Source organism: Onychomys torridus, chromosome 3 (assembly GCF_903995425.1).
Source record: "Onychomys torridus chromosome 3, mOncTor1.1, whole genome shotgun sequence".
NCBI classification, from domain to species: Eukaryota; Metazoa; Chordata; class Mammalia; order Rodentia; family Cricetidae; genus Onychomys; species Onychomys torridus.
In genome coordinates this window covers 140,570,413-140,590,892 of record NC_050445.1, presented here as the reverse complement: position 1 = coordinate 140,590,892, position 20,480 = coordinate 140,570,413, and the positions used below count along the sequence as shown (strand labels likewise).

At 46.1% G+C, this 20,480-nt stretch overlaps 1 protein-coding gene across 2 annotated transcripts; it reads left to right on the top strand.

Annotated features, from left to right (window-relative positions):
- The first annotated feature begins 11,092 nt into the window (after positions 1-11,092).
- Positions 11,093-20,262, top strand: Kcna1 (potassium voltage-gated channel subfamily A member 1). 2 transcript variants are annotated; one of them, XM_036180990.1, is made up of 3 exons: positions 11,093-11,405; positions 12,034-12,576; positions 12,950-20,262. In XM_036180990.1, exon 3 carries the CDS (start codon positions 13,477-13,479, stop codon positions 14,962-14,964), a length of 1,488 nt encoding a protein of 495 aa, XP_036036883.1. In that variant the 5' UTR covers positions 11,093-11,405; positions 12,034-12,576; positions 12,950-13,476; the 3' UTR covers positions 14,965-20,262. The 2 variants fall into 2 exon arrangements, with proteins under 2 accessions (XP_036036883.1, XP_036036882.1); XM_036180989.1 differs by lacking the exon at positions 11,093-11,405 and having other exon boundaries at positions 11,628-12,576.
- Positions 20,263-20,480: the final 218 nt, after the last annotated feature.

The window sequence follows — 20,480 nt, the reverse complement described above, 5'->3', positions numbered from 1 at the left end:
CTTTAAAGGAACTGGAGCTGTATCTGACACCCATAGTGGGATTTCTTTTGGGAATCCTTCTGAGTGGAGCCACTGTGCCCTGACACAGATGATGCCTTCCACGAAGTCCTGGCAATAGTTGTTACCAGAGCAAACAGAGCCTTTGCTTCAAACTTTGCAAACTGGAGACAAAAAGATAATTCTTGCAGGCACACAAGCTGTGTTGCCTGCTGTGAGCTCATTGGTGGCCTGGGGTGACCCAAGGCCAGCTTCTCAGAGGGCGCTTTGTCTGATAAGACATCCTGTGGTGGTGGACATGTCTGTTCACTGTGTGATGTAGTTGTCAACTGTTACATGTGACCATGAGGTCCTCACCCTGTAGCCTGTGTGATGAAGAACAGAAGTTCAGCTCTGATCTAAACTCTTAAGTGTGGCTATGTGGCTAAAGTGACATGCAAGGGACAACAGGAAACATGTCTCATATTCTAGGGATGAGATTTCAGGGATGTAGGAGCTAACTCTGCCTCTGAAAATATTTGGGGCTGCTGAACCATGAATGGGATGGATGGTTCAAAGGTTAAGATCATAGGGCATGTCCTCAGAGGTCTTTGAAAGACTTTACTCCACACCATGCTTATTGCTTATTTAATGACATTTTTAGTTAGTTAGTTAGTTAGTTAGTTAGTGACAGAGGCTGTCCTGGAACTTGAAGCCCAGGGTGGCCTTGAGTTTGCCACAATCCTTCCGCCTCCACCACCTGAGTGTTGAGATTACATGTATGAATTACCACACCTCACCCCGATTATTTCCTTTTTCTTTCAGACTGACTCTGAGTGTCCTTTGCTGCCTTGACAGAAACCTTTGACTTGGTCATTTATAAAATATTCAAGCTGGTTTGGCTCACAGTACTGGCTGGGGGTGGTGGGGAGAGGAGTCCCCGAGGACACAACTTTGAGAGGGAAATGGAGCCAGAACTCGGCACTGGTTTGCCCAACACTGGCATGTGAGTGGGAACTTTTGTCATGCAGCATGGTAGAAGGGCAAAAAAACATTCGGAGGAAAGAAAGAATCAAATCAGCTCTACTGTGAGTGCTCACAGTTTTTGTCACCTCCAGAGAAGCTCGAGTCCCCTGGGAAGAGGGACTCTCAGCTGAGAAAATGCCTCCATCAGACTGGCCTCTAAGCAAGTCTGTGGGGGATCGTCTTAGTTGATGGTTGATATTGGAAGGCCCAGGAGAGGGCAGTGTCACCCCCAGTGGCCCTGGGTTGTATAAACGAGCAGGAGCAGCAGAGCAAACCAGCATTCTTCTATGGCCCCTGCCTCAGTTCCTGCTTCTAGGTCCCCGTTTCGAGCTCCTGCCCCAAATTCCCTCAGTAATGGAGTGTGATGCTCGTATTTCCTACTCATTCTCTGCATTTAAGCATCTTAAGACCTCTCTACTGTATTAGCGGCTCTTCTTAATGCTATGACAAAGTAATGGAAGTGACTTCCGGAAGGAAAGTTTTATTTTGGCTCATGTTTGAGGGGTGACAGCTCATCATGGTATAGAAGGCACAGAGGCAGGAATCGGCAGGAAGTGGAGGATGCTAGGCGCTAGGGCTTCATTGCTTTCTTCCTTCCTCAATTTGATTCAGCCTGGGACCTCAGCTCCAGGGATGATGCCACCCACAGTTGAAGTTGGTTTTCTCTCCTCCATTAAACCTCTCTGAAAACACTCTCACAGATGTTGAAGGTTGTTGTCTTCTGGGTGACTCTAAAAACTAATCAAGCTGACAATGAGGATTACCTCTCATATATATAATATATATTAAAGTGAACTTCTTTAAGCATGCCTTCCATCTCTCTCCTCCTGCTCTCTAGTTCCAAGCTTCTTCAAACAGTGACAACCAATCATAACATCTCTCCCTCGCTCCACTCCCTTCACTGGTACAATTGCCCACTGTACCCACTTCTGCACTCAAACTTCTGTCTCAATAGAAATAACAGTGTCCAGTTGCTAGCTATCTCTTGCTGTCTTTACCTTACCTGATTCCCAGAAATGCTTCTTTTTCTCTATATGCTCCTCTTGAGGATGCTCAGCCAAGACACTCAGGAGCATCCTTAGCTGCTGTTATGGACACTGGTTGGTCCCTACCAAGCATGTTGTTCTTTCTTGATAACTGTGCTCTGAAACATCTAGTCTCATAGTTTAGATGAGAGGAACCCCATTCTGTCTCCAGAGCAGGCTCTTAATTTTCTTCACCTAATTAGTATACCTAATCTTCCTGGCTTCAGTGATTGGTTTGGGCTCAGAAAATAATCCCAACCCAGGCCACTCACTAAGATCCAATCCCAAAACTTAAATTGAGCTGTGAGAGAAATGGACTTGTTGCTCACCTGATAGAAAGCATAGTAGTAAGGTAGTTATCTTGGAAACACGCAATAAAGAGGCACACCTGAAGGTAGAGTCATCAGCAAGGATGGGAGGACTGGAGAGAGGCAGAAAGAAAACTATGCACCCTGGATAAACTGGCACTAAAGTGCTGAGCCAAACCATTCCTGAAGACCTGTTCTCAACATGCTCAGCTTTCTTAGCCTCTTTGCGTCTCTCTGCCCCTCCCCTCTCTTTCCTTAAGCCATTTGGAGTCACACTGGTCACCAAAAAGTGTTCTGACAGCTTCTTCATCCAAATCATTTCTCTAGATAGTCACAATATTTTGTAGGTTTCTGTATTTAAGCTATTTTGTTTTATTTTTGCAGTAATGAAGATGAAGCCCATGGCTTCACATCCATCAGATGAGTACTATACTATTGAATTACACTCCCATCTCATTTGAAATCTTTAATGAGACATTGCTTCATGAATGCCATGACCAAGCTCAGCGCTAATGGCATGACAAGGGGGCAGTTCTGAGATTCCTAATAAGACGTCAGGGTAGGAAGACTCACAGATGACTACTTCAGCTGCTTGTTGATGTCATTGGATTTCAAGCTTCTCACCCTCTCTGGGCTATGACATCATCAGTATTGGCTTACTCATCCAGTCGGATGAGAACATGGATACAACAATGACTCATCCTCATCATGCTGTGACATCTAGAGAGCACAGAGGAAGCAAGTTCCCTATGGCTTTTTCTCACTAAAGACATGGCTCCTTGAAGACCTCCAGCGGGCATCCTCTCAGATGTCCTCTGCTGGCACTAGGTCACAAGTTTCTGAATGAGATCCCCTAGAGCAGAGGGCTTCCTTTCAGGCACATGGCTCTGTGGAAGGGAGTTCTGTTTGGAAAATAAGGAGAAGGCTAATCAGGGTCCAGTACAACTGATTATAGGCTGCTTCATGACCTGGCTCCTGCAGAGTCCCCTAGACTCTCTTTCACCACTCACCTCTTTGGACTTTACCCTCCAGCTCTACCCCTAATTTTAGGGTTTTTGTTCATTAGTTTGAGTGTGCTATACACTCACTTATGTGGATAAACCTCAAAGTGTGGGTGTTTTTATTTATGAGACTCTTCAGTCACCATACTTATTACTCACTATGCCTCTTGTTATCTGGTGATTTTTCCCTGATAACTCTTCTCTAAGCTGCAGGACCCAGGTAGGGGACCACTCCTCCTAGCACACTGTCTCCTTCCCATTGAAGACTGTATTACATTGAATGGTGATTATCTCTTTACTTGTTTCCAGTTAGACTTTGACCTCGAGTTCAGGGCTTCTGGTTTAATCTGGTGTATCATATAATGATCAAGGCATTTTCCACTTCCCCAGTGGTTCTAGGGAGGCAGATCTTCCCTCCAGCACCCCCCCCTCCCCAATGCTTCTTCTAGTGACACCTCACAGTAGTTTCTTTAAGTCAATTTCATTCACTCTGTTGGAAGACTCAAGTAGGTTCTCTACAGAATCAGGAGAGCTATTCAACAAAATTGAATAGACATTCATGGTGGGGATAAAAAAATAAAAGAAACCTTTCTAAGGAAGGAAGAACTCCCCAATCTGTCAATGGCAATGGTGTAAAACAAAACCCAATGATAAAAAGGCTGAGAGACTTATCTCTAGGATTAGCACAGAATTTGTACAACTGTTAATGCAACAGGGCAGTGAAATGAAATAAAATAAAAAGTCTTTGTGAGTTAAACTCAAGTTTAGTAAAATTCCTAAGATACTTCTGTCAAGTCAATAATTCAATATATCTTTTTGACTAAGTCTTTTAAAGATTTATTTATTTTTATTTTATGTATATGAGTATTTTGTATGCATGTATGCATGTACATCATGTACATGCCTGGTGCCTGAGGAGGCAAGAATAAGGTATTGGATTCCCTAGAATTGGTATTACAGAAAGTTGTGAGCCACCATGTGGGTGCTAGGAACTGAACCAGGTCCTCTGCAAGAACATAAAATGCTCTTTAACTGCTGAGCCATTTCTCCAACCCTGACAGAGTATTTCTAACATTAACTTACTTATTTATCATTTATATACTATGAAACATACTGGTTTCAAGTATGCCAAAGTATGAACTTTGACTGACTTAAATACCCACAATCAAGATGTAGCACTTCCAATATCTTCTCAATCCACTCTCCAGACAATGCCCTCACTCTGGGAGCAGGAGCAACTGGCTTATGTTTGTTTGATTCATGACTTCATAAAAATGCAAACATTGTGATTTTTAGAAACATTTTCTTAAATCTTCTGACAAATTTTATTTTTTAAAAGATTTAATATGTTTTATTTTGATTTATGTATATGAAGGTTTTGACTGTTTATTTGTATGTATACCACACATATACCTGGTGCCCATACAGGCCAGAAGAGGGTATTGGGTCTACTGGAACTGGAGTTAGAGAGGGTTGTGAACAGCCATATGGGTTGTGGGCATTGAACCCAGGCCTTCTGGAAGAGCAGCAGTGCTCTTAAGCTCTGAGCCATCTCTCCAGGCATTTAATCGTATAGCGTTCTCATTTAGTTGTAAGATTTCAGTTACATCTATGTTTGAATATGAGTCCTTTGCCAGATGCTCATGCTGTGAATATTTTCTGAGTCTGTGACACACTTTTCATTTTCTTATCAGGTTGTTTTTTTTTTGAAGAGCAAAAAGTTTTAAATTTGATTTTTATGAAGCTTGATGTCTCAGTTTTTCTTTTCATGGCTTGTATCTTTTTGTGAAAGTTGTAAGAATTTTCTCATTTTTTTCTTGAAAGTTGCACAGTTTTGAAGGCATGAGATAAATGTGAAGATTTATAGTTATCTTGGGTCCATTTGTTGAGAAAACTGTATTTTCCCCATTGAATTACCTTGGTATCTTTGTTGAAGATCTACTAAGAACATGGGAATGCGTTGACTTTTGTACTTCTGTGAAGCTGTATGTCTTCCCTTATATTAACACTGGCACTTAGCACACGGTAATGTAAATCCTAAAACCAGTTCTTTTGGGGACTTTTTAAGCTATTTTAGGCCATTTATGTTTTCTCATAAACTCAAGCTGATTTTAGAACCAATCTGAAGTTATGTTGAGTGTTCTGATCAGTTTGGGAAGAATTTACAGTCTAATAGGACTGAATCTTCTAGTCCACGATGATGGTATACCTTTCCGTGGCAGCTCTTCCTTCATTTAACTCAAGGATGCATTATAACCTTCCATACACAAGTCTTACATGTAACACAAATTATTACATGAATCTATTTTATATGTTTTTGTTTTATTATAAAGGGTAAACTTATATTGATTTTACATTTTTACCCTGCACCTGTAGGCTTACTAAATTCACTTAATAGTTCCAGTAGATTTTTAATGCATATTCCCTGGGATTTCCGACATCTACAATCACACTATTTCCAAATAACAGCAATTCTCCTTCCTTTCCAGCCCATATGTCTTTTATTTCTTTTGTTGCACTATCTAGGACCTCTACTGAACTGTTAAGTAAGCAGTGGGAACACATTCACGTCTTGTTCCAGAGAGAAAGCATCCAGCCTTTTCAAGTGTGGCCTTTGCTGTTGGTTTGTTTTTTCTAGATGTCATGAATCAGGCTGAGGAAGTTTTCTCATACTGGAAGAGTTCCTTTGCTTTGTTTTATCATGAAGGCATGCTTGAATTTTGATAAACAGCTTTTCTAGTTGCACAGAGTCTCCTGTGAGTTCTCCAATAGAAAACTGCTTTGGCTCCTCTTAAAAGATGGAGGGACTCTGCCCATAGACTTTGAGCTCACACCGTGTGGTTATCACTGAGCAGCAGAATTAAGGGGGTGCGCTTGGTGATCGTTCCTCGCTGTAGCTTCTTCTTCTCTAATGCTTCCCCCCATGGTTTTTGGTCATCTTTGCCTCAGCAGAGCCCTGTCTCAGGCTCAGGGAGATCTGCGGGACTATGTTGGGTTCTTCTTCTCCGTATGGTTTCTGGAAAGTGCCAGTAGGAAGAAACACAGACTTAACGTAGGATCCATTTCATCTCCTTCTAAAAGATCACAGTTGCCCAGTGCTGTCACACATGCATTTGTGTCTATATCACATAATAATACATGTTTATAAATAACAAGTTCACATATTTAGCGAATGTTGAAATAGTCCTATATCACTTACTATGACGTGGTTGAATGTTAGAAGTACCTGTAACAGCTCCTGATGACAAGGATTGCATTTTCTTTTTCTTCTGGTTCTTGAGTAGGAAATGTTTCGCCCCAGGGAGTGTAAATTAGAGGTTCATTTAAAGTAGTGGTTTTTCCTGAGCTATTGGACTTTTTGTTTTGGAAGATGATGTTTTGATGAGCATGAACTTGGTACCCGGCACTGATCAGAATTTGATTTCTCACAACAGCCTGTGATACAGGCACTGCATATTACACATGCAAACTCTCATTTCCTTATTGGTAATCAAGGGATGGAAACGTTAAATGTTTAGGTAACTATGGTTGGTTGGCAATTTGACATGCCTGGAAAGAACTTCAGCTGAGGACTTGCCTTCCTCAGGTTGACCTGTGGCCATGTGTGTGAGGATACTTTCCTGATTGCTGACCAATGTGAAGGGAGGGCCACAGCCCACTGTGGGTGGTGTCCTCTCTGAACAGTTGGGCCTGAGTTGTATGAGAACAGTAGCTGAGCATGCCAGAGGGAACAAGCCAATCAGCAGCCATCCTCTATGCTTTCTGCTTCAAACCCCTGCCTCGAGTTCCTGCCTGGCCTTCTCTTAATGATAGACCGTAATCTGTAAGCCAAATGAACCCTCGCCTCCACAGGTAGCTTTCCTTCATGGCCCATGGGGCATGAGGACCTTCAACAACACAGTCACAAATGCTAGCAAAAGAGAAAAATCCAGGATGGCTGTGGCCAGACAGGTTGCTCCCCGTCATCTTAGCCTCAGTGACTGCCAAGCTTTTCTTTTTGACTCCTAGGAATTCTATATAACTGGTAACAGTTCCACCTTGGCCATGACTAGAGGTACTTCCCAAAGCTGTGCAGATAGACGAAGCCCAAAGAGCCCGGTGAGTCCCCTACTGTGGCACTGCCCTCCGCAGTCCCTTCCTGGTAAGACCACTTCTTTACTGCCACTTTGTGGCATTTAGGAAAACAACCCAAGAAGGAGGCTATATTTAGAACTAGTTACACATTGTTTCATAAAACATCACCAGGACTAATTCTGTGTCAACTCACATCCACGTTTCTGTCAAACAAGCATGGACTGATCGCTTCACTGCACCAGCCCTCACCACAGGGAGCCCCTGGCATTTCTTCCCTCACCCCTCATGTGGTCCCCATTATTCTCCTAGGTGAGTAGTACTTGCTTCCTGAGTAGGTTTCTTCTGATGGTGATATCCCAAAATGCCTATAACCACATCCATTCAATCACCTTTCTCTACTGTGTACCTCCCCACCCCCTCCTGCATGCCCCTCCTTCCCTCCTTTTCTGTAGAATAACTGTCCTCTCCCAAGGCCAATCTGGTATTTTCATCTAAGATCCCACTCTCCCTCTTCCTTCTCAATTATATGCTCTAATTTTTCTCTTCTGCATCAACAATCTTTCCTTTTCTACTGAATCATTCCCATTAGCATACAAATGTATTATACTAGTGCTTATCTTTTTCTAAAGGCTTTTTACCCTCCATTTTCCTTCAGCTGGCTACCCCTCCCTTCTTTTTCTCTTGACATGTAAAACTCAGAGTCATTTTCACCTATATTACCTTTCCCTCTGTTTCCTTTTGACTGCGTATCTCCAAAGCTGGCAGTGTACTCCACGTTCCTCACTCTACTTTTTCTATTAGCAGCACACAGCACTTGGTTGATTCCACTGCTTTTGAAACATAGATTCTCATCTGGCTCCAGAAGTCCAGAAGTCCAGCATTCTCCTTGCTTACACTGCCCTGTTACTCTCTGAGTATTGGCTGGCTTTTTTTTTTTTTTTAACTGACTTCCTGGCATTAGAGCATCCTGAAGCACAAGATTCAAGCACATTTCCCCTTTTTCCATGCTCAAGCTCGAGGTCGATCCCTGAGGACCATCTATTTCCATGCTTCTCAACTGAAGGTGACCTTGACAATGGATGGAGACAGTGTGGGTTGAGACAGCTGGTGATAAGTGCTGCTGGTGTCTTGCAGGGAGAGGGATGCTGAACATTTTAAAAACCATAGGTCAGTCTTCAAGAACAGAAAACTGTCCAGCCCAAAGGTCATCATTGCTGATGAGAAACCCACTCTACCTAGCCCCACCTCACGACTTACGTATGCTCAACATACATATGTCCCAGTCATTTCAATCTTAACATGCTCCAAACAAGTGCTGATTCCCTAGCCTCAGCAAAGTTCCCCCATGAGACATCACCAGAGACAGGACCCAAGTGTTAAAGATTTAGTGGATGCTGTGATCCCAATTAGTGAAGATATGGGAGTGTGTGTGTGTGTGTGTGTGTGTGTGTGTAACAAAGCAACAAGCTACCAAGTTGGCTGCTGTTTCACGAACACAGAGACACAGCCTGTCACTGGACCCTGGGTGGTCTTGAGACAAGCAAAGCTAGAGATGCTACAGCTCCATCCTAGCTTGCATTTCCTATGGGGCCAGCTTCTTGTGGTTTACTGAGGCAGTATTTTATTTCTCGGTGGCAGTTTGGCTCTCTGGGGCCTTTTCGTAGTTTGGGGGAGGCAAGTACCACTCATTGCAGTGTGGCGACCCTCAGAAGACAAATGTGGCTGCACGCAGAGCTGGCTCTTCCAGTAGCGTCTACTGTGGAGGCAGACGAGGAGAACATGACTAGGTAACAAGAAGGGCACATAGAAAGTTCCAGACTTCACATTCAGAGCAGAAAAATGAACTCTGATTCTATTCTAGTACATGATATTAACACCTGTCTAGTTATTGAGGCCACAGGCCTAGGGACATTGTTGAAACCTGCTCTGCTCATATCCCTGCTCCACTCCCTCTAAAAGCATAAGCCAGTTCCAAGATCTTCTCAGCACACTTCTAAGCCAGCACTGCTTGTGATGCCTGCCATGCCAGTACCCTGTTACCAATAATTCTTGTAATCTTTTCAAACCCTGTAGCAGGGCTGGTGAGATGGCTCAGTGGGTAAAGGTACTTGCCACCAAACCTGATGACCTGTACTTGATTCTTAGGAGCCACACAACAGATGGAGAGAACCAATTGTCTTCTTACCTCATACACGTGCCCCCCACCTAAACAAACAAACAAACAAACAAACAAACAATAAAACATTTTAAAAAGTTAAACAAAACGAAACAGAGTATAGTGCCTCATGCCTGTAATCCCAAAACTAGGGAGGTTGAGGCAGGAGGGTTGCTACGACTTTGTGGCAGGCCTGGGCTTCAATGTGATATCATTTCAAACAACAACAAAAGCAAACAAGTGAACAACACCCTCCCCAACACAACTGTTCTATATTGCTGTGCATCCTTCAGTACCTTCCCATTGCAACCCAAATAAAACACCCTCCCCCCAAAAGGGGCCCTTATGATCCACCCACTATGACCTTCTTCCTTGGTAATGTTTTTCTTCCACAATAACCTTTTGTTTCCTAAGTTCTTTCCTGCCTTAGGACCTGCAAATTGTTCATACATCTACCAGTCTGCTCTTTTAGTCTCTGGCCTCTGTTTCGGGTGTCTAATAATCTCTCTGCAGAGAGGACCTGCTTGTCTGTAAATACAAGCTAGTACTGGACCTACATTAGAATTTTATTGATCCATTCTCTGTGCCTCCCACTGAATGTAGGCTCCCTGTGATCTGGTACCTGTGTGTCTTGTCTAGTCACACAGTCCTAGGACATGTCTGGTCCATAGCTGAGGCAGAGAAAACTTTTGTTTAATGCTTAAGTGCCTTCAGGTTCCTAGCAACCAGGGATTCACATGGAAAAAAAAATATTTTTTTCCCAGTTCCTTGGAGATCCAAGCCCTGCTTTAATCACGTCTATTAGGCATGTGGAGGACCCACGAATCCTATCATATACAACTCTGAATTTATCAATTGGGATCCTATGTAGCTTGAGGCAGTTTTCTAGTAAGGTAGTAGTGCAAAAACATGGCCAGGAAACGTTTATTACATGCAGCAGGCTCACCATGAGGTTCTAGCAGCGGTGGCCACCAAACCACCGTGCTTGACATTTCATGGTAGAGTCTCGAATTTACTGTGTCTTTTTTGTGTTGTTGTTTTTTTGTTTTTTCCCACCAATTGAGCATCAGTGCAGAAGAGGAGGGGGTCATGGAGTTTCTGGGATGGAGGGACCTGCGTGCACTGGGTGGAGTTTAAGGTGGGAAGGAGTACTGTGCAATAGAACTTGCTGTTTGTTGAAGAAAAGACAGAGTAGGAATCTGGAGGAGAGAAGAGAACAAACACTTATTTTTCTGAAAGGAAAGCCGGGATCTGAATCTGGAGGAGGGATTTAACTAGCTGTATCCCTGGGATCCTTGTAGAGCCCCCCTGCCTTCCACTAGCCACAATAGAGTCAGGAGGATGCGATCATTGGCTTTGATTAAAAGTGGTGGGTGGTGTGGGCGGGAGGCGACTGGAGCCACGGTGGTGCGAAGGGGCGGTGCGAAAGCGGTGCGAAGAACCAATCAGCGGCGACTCTGGGTTCTTGCGGGCTCCTCAGAGGCTCTGCGGGAGTGGAAGGACTAGAGTTGCTGGCGGCCTCCTCCGGTGCTGCTATCGCCTAGGCGCCGAGCCTCTGGGGACGCCGCGCAGGTCCCCAGCTCAGACTGCTTTGCGCGAACATGTCCACAGCCTTTAAAGTGGTGCTGAGGGGGCAGAGGGCCACTGAGTGGGCGGATGTGGGGTGTGGGAGGCAGGACCAAGGGAGGCAAATGGGCGACTTGCTTCTCCTCACGTTTGTTCCAATTAGCACCAAGTTGGCAGACAACCCACAGGCCCACGGTGCCTTCGCCCACCGTCCCCCATTACATTCTCTGCAGTTCAGAATATTCCGACTGTAAGGAAACTTCAGCTCCCTCTGGTAGGTTCTAGAGGAACAGACACTTGGCACCACCTTCTAGCAGTAACACTGCGTGGATGAAACCCGGGGATCCTCAACTGCAGCGCTCTAACCAAACTCTGCACCCTTCAGAGTGCGGCTGGAGTGGAGGTCGGGGTTGCGGGGGGGGGGGGGGGGTGGGAGAAGAGTAGGGTGGCTGGACAGAAAGGCCCCTGGGGGAGGGGCGGGTGGCGCCGAGGAGCGGGATGCAGGAGGATTGCTTGTTCGACTGCATCTAAAGCAGACCGGTCCAAGGAGTTCTGCCAGGGACATCACCGCCTGCATTGCGTCGGACCTGACCATCTCCAATGTGAAATTCCCGGGGAAGGTCGCGCGCGCTGCTAAGGGCCGTGCGTGGGCGGGGCTGCGGGCCACCGGGGAAGAGGAGTTGGTGGTGGGCTTTTCGAGGAAGAGAGGAGGGAAAAAGAAGAAAAGCTGTGCTGGCAAGGATGGGAACTGAATGACAACCCCCCTCTGCCAAACCACCCCCTCATATTTTCCATCTACCTCCTCGCTCCTGCCCTCCCCCGCCCTCCCCAACCCACGCCCGGGTGGGCCAATCGCTGCTCCGCATTCCAGGCGCTTTCTCAGGTTTCTGCTGATCTTGCAGCGAACAGAAATGGACCGAGCGGACCTGCGGCCACACGCTCTCTGCTCCACTCCGAGCGGCTGAAGGCTCCCGGCGCGCCGCGGAGCGAGGTCCGTGCGGTGGTGCGGAGACCCGAGAGCCATGTAGAACCAGGCTTTGGGCCGCCCGCCTCCCTCGGGATCGAGTCAAGGGCTCCCGTAGTGTTCGGAGGGGGCGAGAGTGCTGCTTCTCGCCATTTGCTTGGGCGACTCGGAAGAGGGTGGCCTTTTTGCTTTTCCACCCTGCATCCTCCGGAACTCCCGGCACCCGAGAGAGGACAGCGCCTCCAGGTTGCTTGCACCATGTGAGGATGGGGGTAGGGAGCGGACATTTCCTCCATAGCTGCTCAATAAAAAGATCGGACCTCTGAGAGGAGAAGGACGCGGACCACGAGGGGCCCGGTGCCTCTCGGATGCTGCTGTGGAGGTGGCCGTTGCTCGCTCCGGCTGCTGCAAAGGCGACCTGCCGCATTCCGACTCTCCGCCGCCGACTCAGCACCGCCCCTGCGCCAAGCCGGCCCGCCAGGTAGGAAGCTCCCCAGTTCGGGGTTGCAGAATCCGAGGTTAAGGTGACAGGGTGGGGGAGGCTGAGGGTGAGGGCTTGCTGCCCAGGACTCGAAGCTCCTCCACTATCTCTAAGCGCTTTCCCGATCTCCAGTTTAACGAAGTTGTAAACAGATCGGCTGTTGGGCATTGGGGAAAAGTGGGATGGAAGATTTCCAAACTTGGATTTCTGGGTGTCTGTTTTGTGTCTGTGTGTGCGTATGTGTTAACCCCAGTAAAAGTCCGTTGTGTTCTACAAAAGCTACTAGTCTGTGCTCTTCGGTGTCTATAGGTTCGTCCCATCGGAATGCTTCTGATTTTCTACCCTCGTATCACTTTTTATTATTTCTCTGCAGCGTCCATCGATCGCCCCGTGGGAGCTTAGAAGGCGGCAGGCGAAGAGGGGTAGGAGGGGGAGAGCCAAGGAGCAGCAAAGGGGGTGACAGGCGTGGGGATCTGCTGAGTCGGCACTGCACCGGGTCCTAGGAGGGCTGCAGGAGGGGAGGGGAGCAGAGCTGTGGTGAGCCCCGGATCGATGGCAGGTGTGCGTTAAGGCAATCAGGGCAGGAAGAAAAACCTACTCACCAACCCCCAAAACAGAGCTCACCCCCAAACCCAAGCCTCTCAAAAAAAGCTGCACTGGGGGCCCTCAGGCGAGAGGGCTTTCCAAATTGGGTGAAAGGCAGAGTGGAGGAGGGGGAGGTGGTAACTAGCAAAGTTGCAGACCTCTGAACCTCTTGGCTCTGAAGCCCCTCCCGGTGAGCGTGGGGGAGACTCACTCTCCGGTGGGGGGGGCGCTTGGGTCCCCCCCACCCCCTCTACCCTCGCTCCTTCGCATCCCGGGCTCTCTCCTGGCCTCCCACCCCTGCACCCTGCTTCCATCATGACGGTGATGTCGGGGGAGAATGCGGATGAGGCTTCGGCCGCTCCGGGTCACCCCCAGGATGGCAGCTACCCACGGCAGGCCGACCGCGACGACCACGAATGTTGCGAACGCGTGGTGATCAACATCTCCGGGCTACGCTTCGAGACGCAGCTCAAGACCCTGGCACAGTTCCCCAACACGCTGCTGGGCAACCCAAAGAAACGCATGCGCTACTTCGACCCCCTAAGGAATGAGTACTTCTTTGACCGCAACCGGCCCAGCTTCGATGCCATCCTTTATTACTACCAGTCCGGGGGCCGCCTGCGCAGGCCGGTCAATGTGCCTCTGGACATGTTCTCCGAGGAGATCAAATTTTACGAGTTGGGCGAGGAGGCCATGGAGAAGTTCCGGGAAGATGAGGGCTTCATCAAGGAAGAGGAGCGCCCCCTACCTGAGAAGGAGTACCAGCGTCAGGTGTGGCTGCTCTTTGAGTATCCGGAGAGCTCAGGGCCTGCCAGGGTTATAGCCATTGTATCGGTCATGGTCATCCTCATCTCCATAGTCATCTTTTGCCTGGAGACTCTCCCTGAGCTGAAGGATGACAAGGACTTCACAGGCACCATCCACCGCATCGACAACACCACAGTCATCTATACTTCCAACATCTTCACAGACCCCTTCTTCATTGTGGAAACCTTGTGTATCATCTGGTTCTCTTTCGAGCTGGTGGTGCGCTTCTTCGCCTGCCCCAGCAAGACAGACTTCTTTAAGAACATCATGAACTTCATCGACATCGTGGCTATCATTCCTTATTTTATTACCCTGGGCACGGAGATAGCTGAGCAGGAGGGAAACCAGAAGGGCGAGCAGGCCACTTCCCTGGCCATCCTCAGGGTCATCCGCTTGGTAAGGGTGTTCAGAATCTTCAAACTCTCTCGCCACTCTAAGGGCCTCCAGATCCTGGGCCAGACCCTCAAAGCTAGCATGAGGGAGTTAGGGCTGCTCATCTTTTTCCTCTTCATTGGGGTCATACTGTTTTCTAGTGCAGTGTACTTTGCCGAGGCGGAAGAAGCTGAGTCTCACTTCTCCAGTATCCCCGATGCTTTCTGGTGGGCGGTGGTGTCCATGACCACTGTGGGATACGGTGACATGTACCCTGTGACAATTGGAGGCAAGATCGTGGGCTCCTTGTGTGCCATCGCTGGTGTGCTGACAATTGCCCTGCCCGTACCTGTCATTGTGTCCAATTTCAACTATTTCTACCACCGAGAAACTGAGGGGGAAGAGCAGGCTCAGTTGCTCCATGTTAGTTCTCCTAACCTAGCCTCTGACAGTGACCTCAGCCGACGCAGCTCCTCTACTATCAGCAAATCTGAGTACATGGAGATCGAAGAGGATATGAACAATAGCATAGCCCATTACAGACAGGCTAATATCAGAACTGGTAACTGCACCACAGCTGATCAAAACTGCGTTAATAAGAGCAAGCTCCTGACCGATGTTTAAAAAGCAACAGGCAAGCAAGCAAAAGCCCCAAACGAAGCCCCTGGTGACTCCTGTCCCATTCTGTAGATACTTTACTAAACATTAGTCTTTGAATGCTTTATTTAACTGTCAATGCATTGTTGCATTGTGAATTTGGGGAGTGGTAAACCTGAAGCTTTCAAGACCCATCAAAAAAAATATACCTATTTTCATTTTATTAAAAATGAGAAAAGAAAGTATTTTATAAAACTTGCTTCAATGCTGTCCCTGAAGTAGTCTGTGTGAAACAAGACTCATGCTTCCCTGTATTGAAATATTTCCAATCTTTTGGCATAAGTTTTTTTTTTTTTTAACCTAAAAATCAGATGACCACTTAGGAATACAAAATTCAGATTTGCATGGGACTCCACTCTAAAATCTTTGCAAACTGCACATCACATTTCAGATAGTGCTCTCTGTGGAACACTTAACAGCCTCAGTGGTCAATGAACAAATGCTTTTATTTTGATCAACTGAACCGCATACAAGGCAACCAAAATCCGGACTAATTAAGACCGGTTATCAAAGCACCATATACATCTGTTACCGGTCCCAGTCTGTTGGGATTTTCCATCTGCCGCATTCTCCCGAATCCAGTCTATTCTCTAAGAAAAAGGTAACTTGATTAAATGAGTTGGTTCATCTGTAGGGCTGCTAAGTTCTCTCAACTGCAGATGATCCAAATACAGGTCTTTTCTCACTAATCCTTCACCCTGATCCCTGACCTACAGAAGTGGATGCAAAACCTTACCGCCCTGCCCTCTTTATTGCAAGAGCACAAGAGTTAAATGGTAAGCATGTTTGAACCTGATAACATTTATTTTATAATAGCATGCCGAGACAGTTAATCCAGGCAATAGGGAATAAGCTTACGTTGAAACTGACTCTTCTAAATATAGGCCCTTTTTCATTTGCATTCACCAAAAGTGCACTCCTTCATTTATTAACTCTTTTCTTAGCAACTAAAGTACTGTATTTAAGTACATATGTTAGTCAGATGGGAAAAATCCCTTTTTGGAGCTCAAAGCATGTTCTCTTAGTCAGCATTATGGCCTATTTGATTAAGATGTACCTTGACTTAATTAATGCATGATTTCAGTAATAAAAATTAGAAAATACTAAAAATCACAAGTCTGTGGGATGAAAGGCCCAAAAGAAACAATGGGGGGGGGGGGGGGGGGGGGGGTGGGGGACACTCCCGTCAATTTTCCTGCCTTTGCTCAGGGAAATGTCAAGCTTCTGTGCAGGTATAGGCAGAGAGAGGACCAATATGCCCATCCGTTAAGGGAAAACTGTGGAAAACTAAATAAGTCATCAAGGTATTTAATACACCTAAGACAAGCATTCTTTCTAGCTGAACATAACTAACTACAAGCAAAACAAACAACAAAAAAGGTGCAATATTGCATGGTTTTTTGGTGCATTCCTAGGATGTAAGTGATACTGTTTATCTCTTCATGCACCCAGAGCAGAGCTGATTTCTTTTTGCAGTCATGATTTGAAGTCTATAGAGACTTTGGCCCTCCCCTTGAGGCTCCCTGAAGAAACTCAGCCAATTGATTTAATAGTTGCTTAGTGCCTTTATCTGTACCCACAGTGAACTGCAGAAAGTGCCTCCATAACTCAGCTGGGAAGTCATTTAACACAGGGGAGGAAGGGTTGGGGCACAGACCTTTTTCTTTTTGGTTTTGTTTGTTTTTCCATCCTCACTTTCTCACTTCACCACTGTGAGAAGACCACACCACCCTCCGAGCCCCAAAGAAGAGAAAGAGAAAGCAGGTGCTGCCTCTCTGGCCATCTACTGGACTTGGTCTCTTTGGCATCCTGACTCTGGATATGAACTGAGACCTGTCTTTGAGCTGGACATGAACCATAAACCCGTTCTGTACTGTTTTGTTTCTTTTTCTTCTCCATCCGAAGGCAAGAGAAATGTTTTGGGGAATGTAGAAGGCCCACTTTGGACAGACAAGCTTCCTCAGGTTCAGTGGCTCCTTCTCCCCACTGTCCCTGTCAGCTACAGCACTTTGCAGATCTTTGATAGTCTGGTCTTTGGGGTATCATTGTAAATCATGGGAACACTTAGCTCACAGTGACCTTACATAGGCCAGCCTTCTTGGCCAACTTCCTCTAGATATCTCCTATGATGCTCCTATGACTGTCCCACATGGAAATCACTTCACTGGCTGAACACCTGACTGCTGCTGCCCCAGCCACTGAATCCAGAGAATGATGGGGACCCTGTGTCCAGCTGAAAGATTGCCATATTACATAGGCTCTGGAGTCCAGCAGCTATTCACCAATGGAGAGGCAGTCTTTGTCTTTTAAGGACAGTAGAGTGGGGAACCTTCATACTGCTTTTAGCATGTGGCTGCCTACTACTGTCTGCCTTACATCCTTGCCTGGCTTCTTCTGGAATCTTCCCTGGTACTTCTATTCCTTTACCCCATCCAGTCTTCAGAGAAGTGAGGCCATCAACCAAGAAACTATGATGACATCCAGGCTGTCTAGCTCAACTGAAGGAAGATGGACATTTTCTTTCCCTGCACAATTTTTGTGAGTATTCAGTGTGAACACAACACATATCCTGGAAGATGAGGGACTGAGAACTGCCAACCTCTGACTATAGGGTATTAAACCCTCCCGTGTGTTGCTCACTCTTTGAACCTTAGATCATCATCCTGATCTTTGCTTCTACATGCTTGTAAGTCTCCAGTTGGGGGCAAAATGCCAACTCCTCCAGTCTCCAGGGATATCTTGTAGTGTTATTTTGACTGAGATCTAGGACACAACAGAACTCTGTCAACAGCAATAATCCACTCGGTACTATGGGATGGATGGCTTAGAGGAGGAGACAATGAAGCCAAGACTGATCAGGCAGCCCTGGACACTCGGTGTGCCTCCTGTAGGTATCCCCTGGACAGGTTGAAACCCTCTGTATATGTTACAAGAAAAAAGTGCTGCATGTGCTGAAGAGGTCTGCCTGGGGTTGGGGATGTGCTGCCGTTGTGAACTTGGAGTGGATGGGGGATTTGGATGCTGGTTATCCATCTGTAGCTCAATGCAGTGACCACAATGACAAGGAGTCCAGGGATGATCTGTGTAGCATAGGCATGCGACCTTCGACCAAGCTCTTACCCCTGCACTGAAATGTGCTGAAATGTCTTTGTAGACCTGAAGGTGCACTTAACTAAACTGCCTACTAAGGAATGACTCTCATTTGGTCCACTTCATAACTTCCTTTCCCAGGCTTTTTGTCCTTTCACCCCCTTCTTAGGTACTGAGCCTTGATAGCTCATGCCCTAATGCTTATTATACCCGTTTTCTCTAAAAGGAGAAGACTTACGATGCACTGATAGCCATAGCCCGGCTCTTCCAACATTCAGGGCCCTAGTTCAATAGGGTGCCCTTGGAAGGGTCAGGTCATCCTGTGGCTATTAGCCATCCCAGAATCTCTGAAGTGCTTAATTCACTTCAAGTGATCTGAATCAGAGAGACCAAAGATACTCATTTCCTCTGTCTTCAGATTTCTAGAAGACTGACTAGAGCCAGGAAAGGGTTTGTTTTGGTTTGGCTTTTCTCTCCCCTTTCTCCATCTGTGCACACCCCTCACCTCACTCCCCTTTGAGACTTGAATTCTGAAGCTCAGTGACATCTGTTCACTGGGAGTGTTTATGGCTTAGTCCAGAACATCAGGTCAGATGTTTCTCCCACATTGTAGTCAATGAACAGTCATTTCTCTAAAATGGAACTGTGTGGTGGCTTTAGATTCCACTGTGGTAGAACTGGAATCCAGAGGTTCCCACAGCCTTGACCCTCTTGAGAGCTGGAACAGAAAAAAGTGTCTGAGTGGTGGCGGAGAAATTTTCCTAAGTAGAAATGACATTCAACCCAGAAAGGACTTTCTTCATTTTGGGTGTAGTTGCAAATTCTTCAGATTAGTGTCTAAAAGAATCAGTAAAAAAAAAAAAAATTAGTTCTCAACCTCATACTAATATAGGAGGCCTCAAAACACATTTTCAAAAGAGCAACTTTAAATTTTAATTTCTTGTTTGGTAGATTGGATGGAACAGAAAGTAGAAAGGGAACATTAGCAGAAGGCAATTCCCCATTTTCTTCCAGGAATGACTTCTTCCTGGGAGTGGTGAGAATTGGTGGGCGGTAACCATCCATAGTATAAAATTGTTAGAAAGAGTATAAACTGCCAAACAACCACGTTATCTTCCAGCCTTTTCCAAGCAAGAGTGAGGCCTTTTGATGTTTATATTCATTTTAAGAAGACAAACAAGCTTGAATTTGAGGAGCAGACACAAGCTAGGTTGAACTGTGATCTCAGGAGGTAGGCTCTCACCTATGGTGTAGTCCAGTAGTACTTATGTTTATAACATGGGACTTCAGGGTATATGCAAACGTGTCTGGAATGACTCAGGTAAATCTTCAAGGAATGTACATTACTTACCACTTTTGTATAGAAGCAAGCAGGAACTGAATTGTTAACCAAAACTAGCCCATTACTTTGGGCCACTGTGCAAACTCATTCAGGGCATAGACATAAGGTTAAAAGCCTTGAGAGCAAATGGCAGCCTCTTTGCTCATTGACTCTCGGGGATGCCCGTGTGCAAGCAAAGGGTTAGGCTCCACTGCCCTTAGGACAGCTTTGAGGAGGTTAACCCTGGCCACAGTGATTTTTCTTTGGGAGTTAACAGGGAATTCATGGCATGGAACTTCAAAGGATCTAGAGAAGTTTTGTTCCTAAATCACAGAAGAAGAAAAATGAAATGAGGAAAGGAAATAAAACAAGAAAAGCCCTTGCAGAATATATGCTAGGTCCTAAGTGGTCTTCCCTTTCCAAAACTTGTAAGAGTCTCTTTCTTCTTCAGTGCACTGTTCAGGGACTGTTGATGCAGCAGCCATGAGTGACGTGGACGCTGTGACATACCTCTAAGATTAAAGATAAAGTATTCCTGAGGCTAACAACTAAAGTTGAGAAGTGTCCATTTGAAGTGCACCCTCAGGACGACAAACCATTGAAGCTGATGCCGTTCTGTTTTGTTTCTTGGCTTTGCCAGTCGCTTACTCCTTGAGTTAAAGACACGTCTCATCTCATCTCCCCTGCACTTGCCCTGCCCTAACTGTTTACCATGTCGGGTCGAGGATAGTGAGTGTTATCAAGGGAGAACCTAATAATGCGCATAGTTTTCATCTATGCAATTTTACCTGGTTCTGTCATTTCATGATCTGTTCATATTTGGCATCAATTAAAGATAATTTTTAAGGATCTTACCATGGAAATCCCTTGACTGTTTCTTTGTGTCTTGTATTAATTGGTCTTTTGGGGGCCCTCTACTCATGCCATCTGCTTTGGGGTCTATTTAAATGACACAATGATGATTCAAGGTAGATGCCAGGGAGTGACCTCATTTTCTTTGGGGTTGGTGAACAGTTGCTGCTGCCCAAAGAGGTACTCCAGGTTTGCATCTTGACAATCAACTCACTTCTTC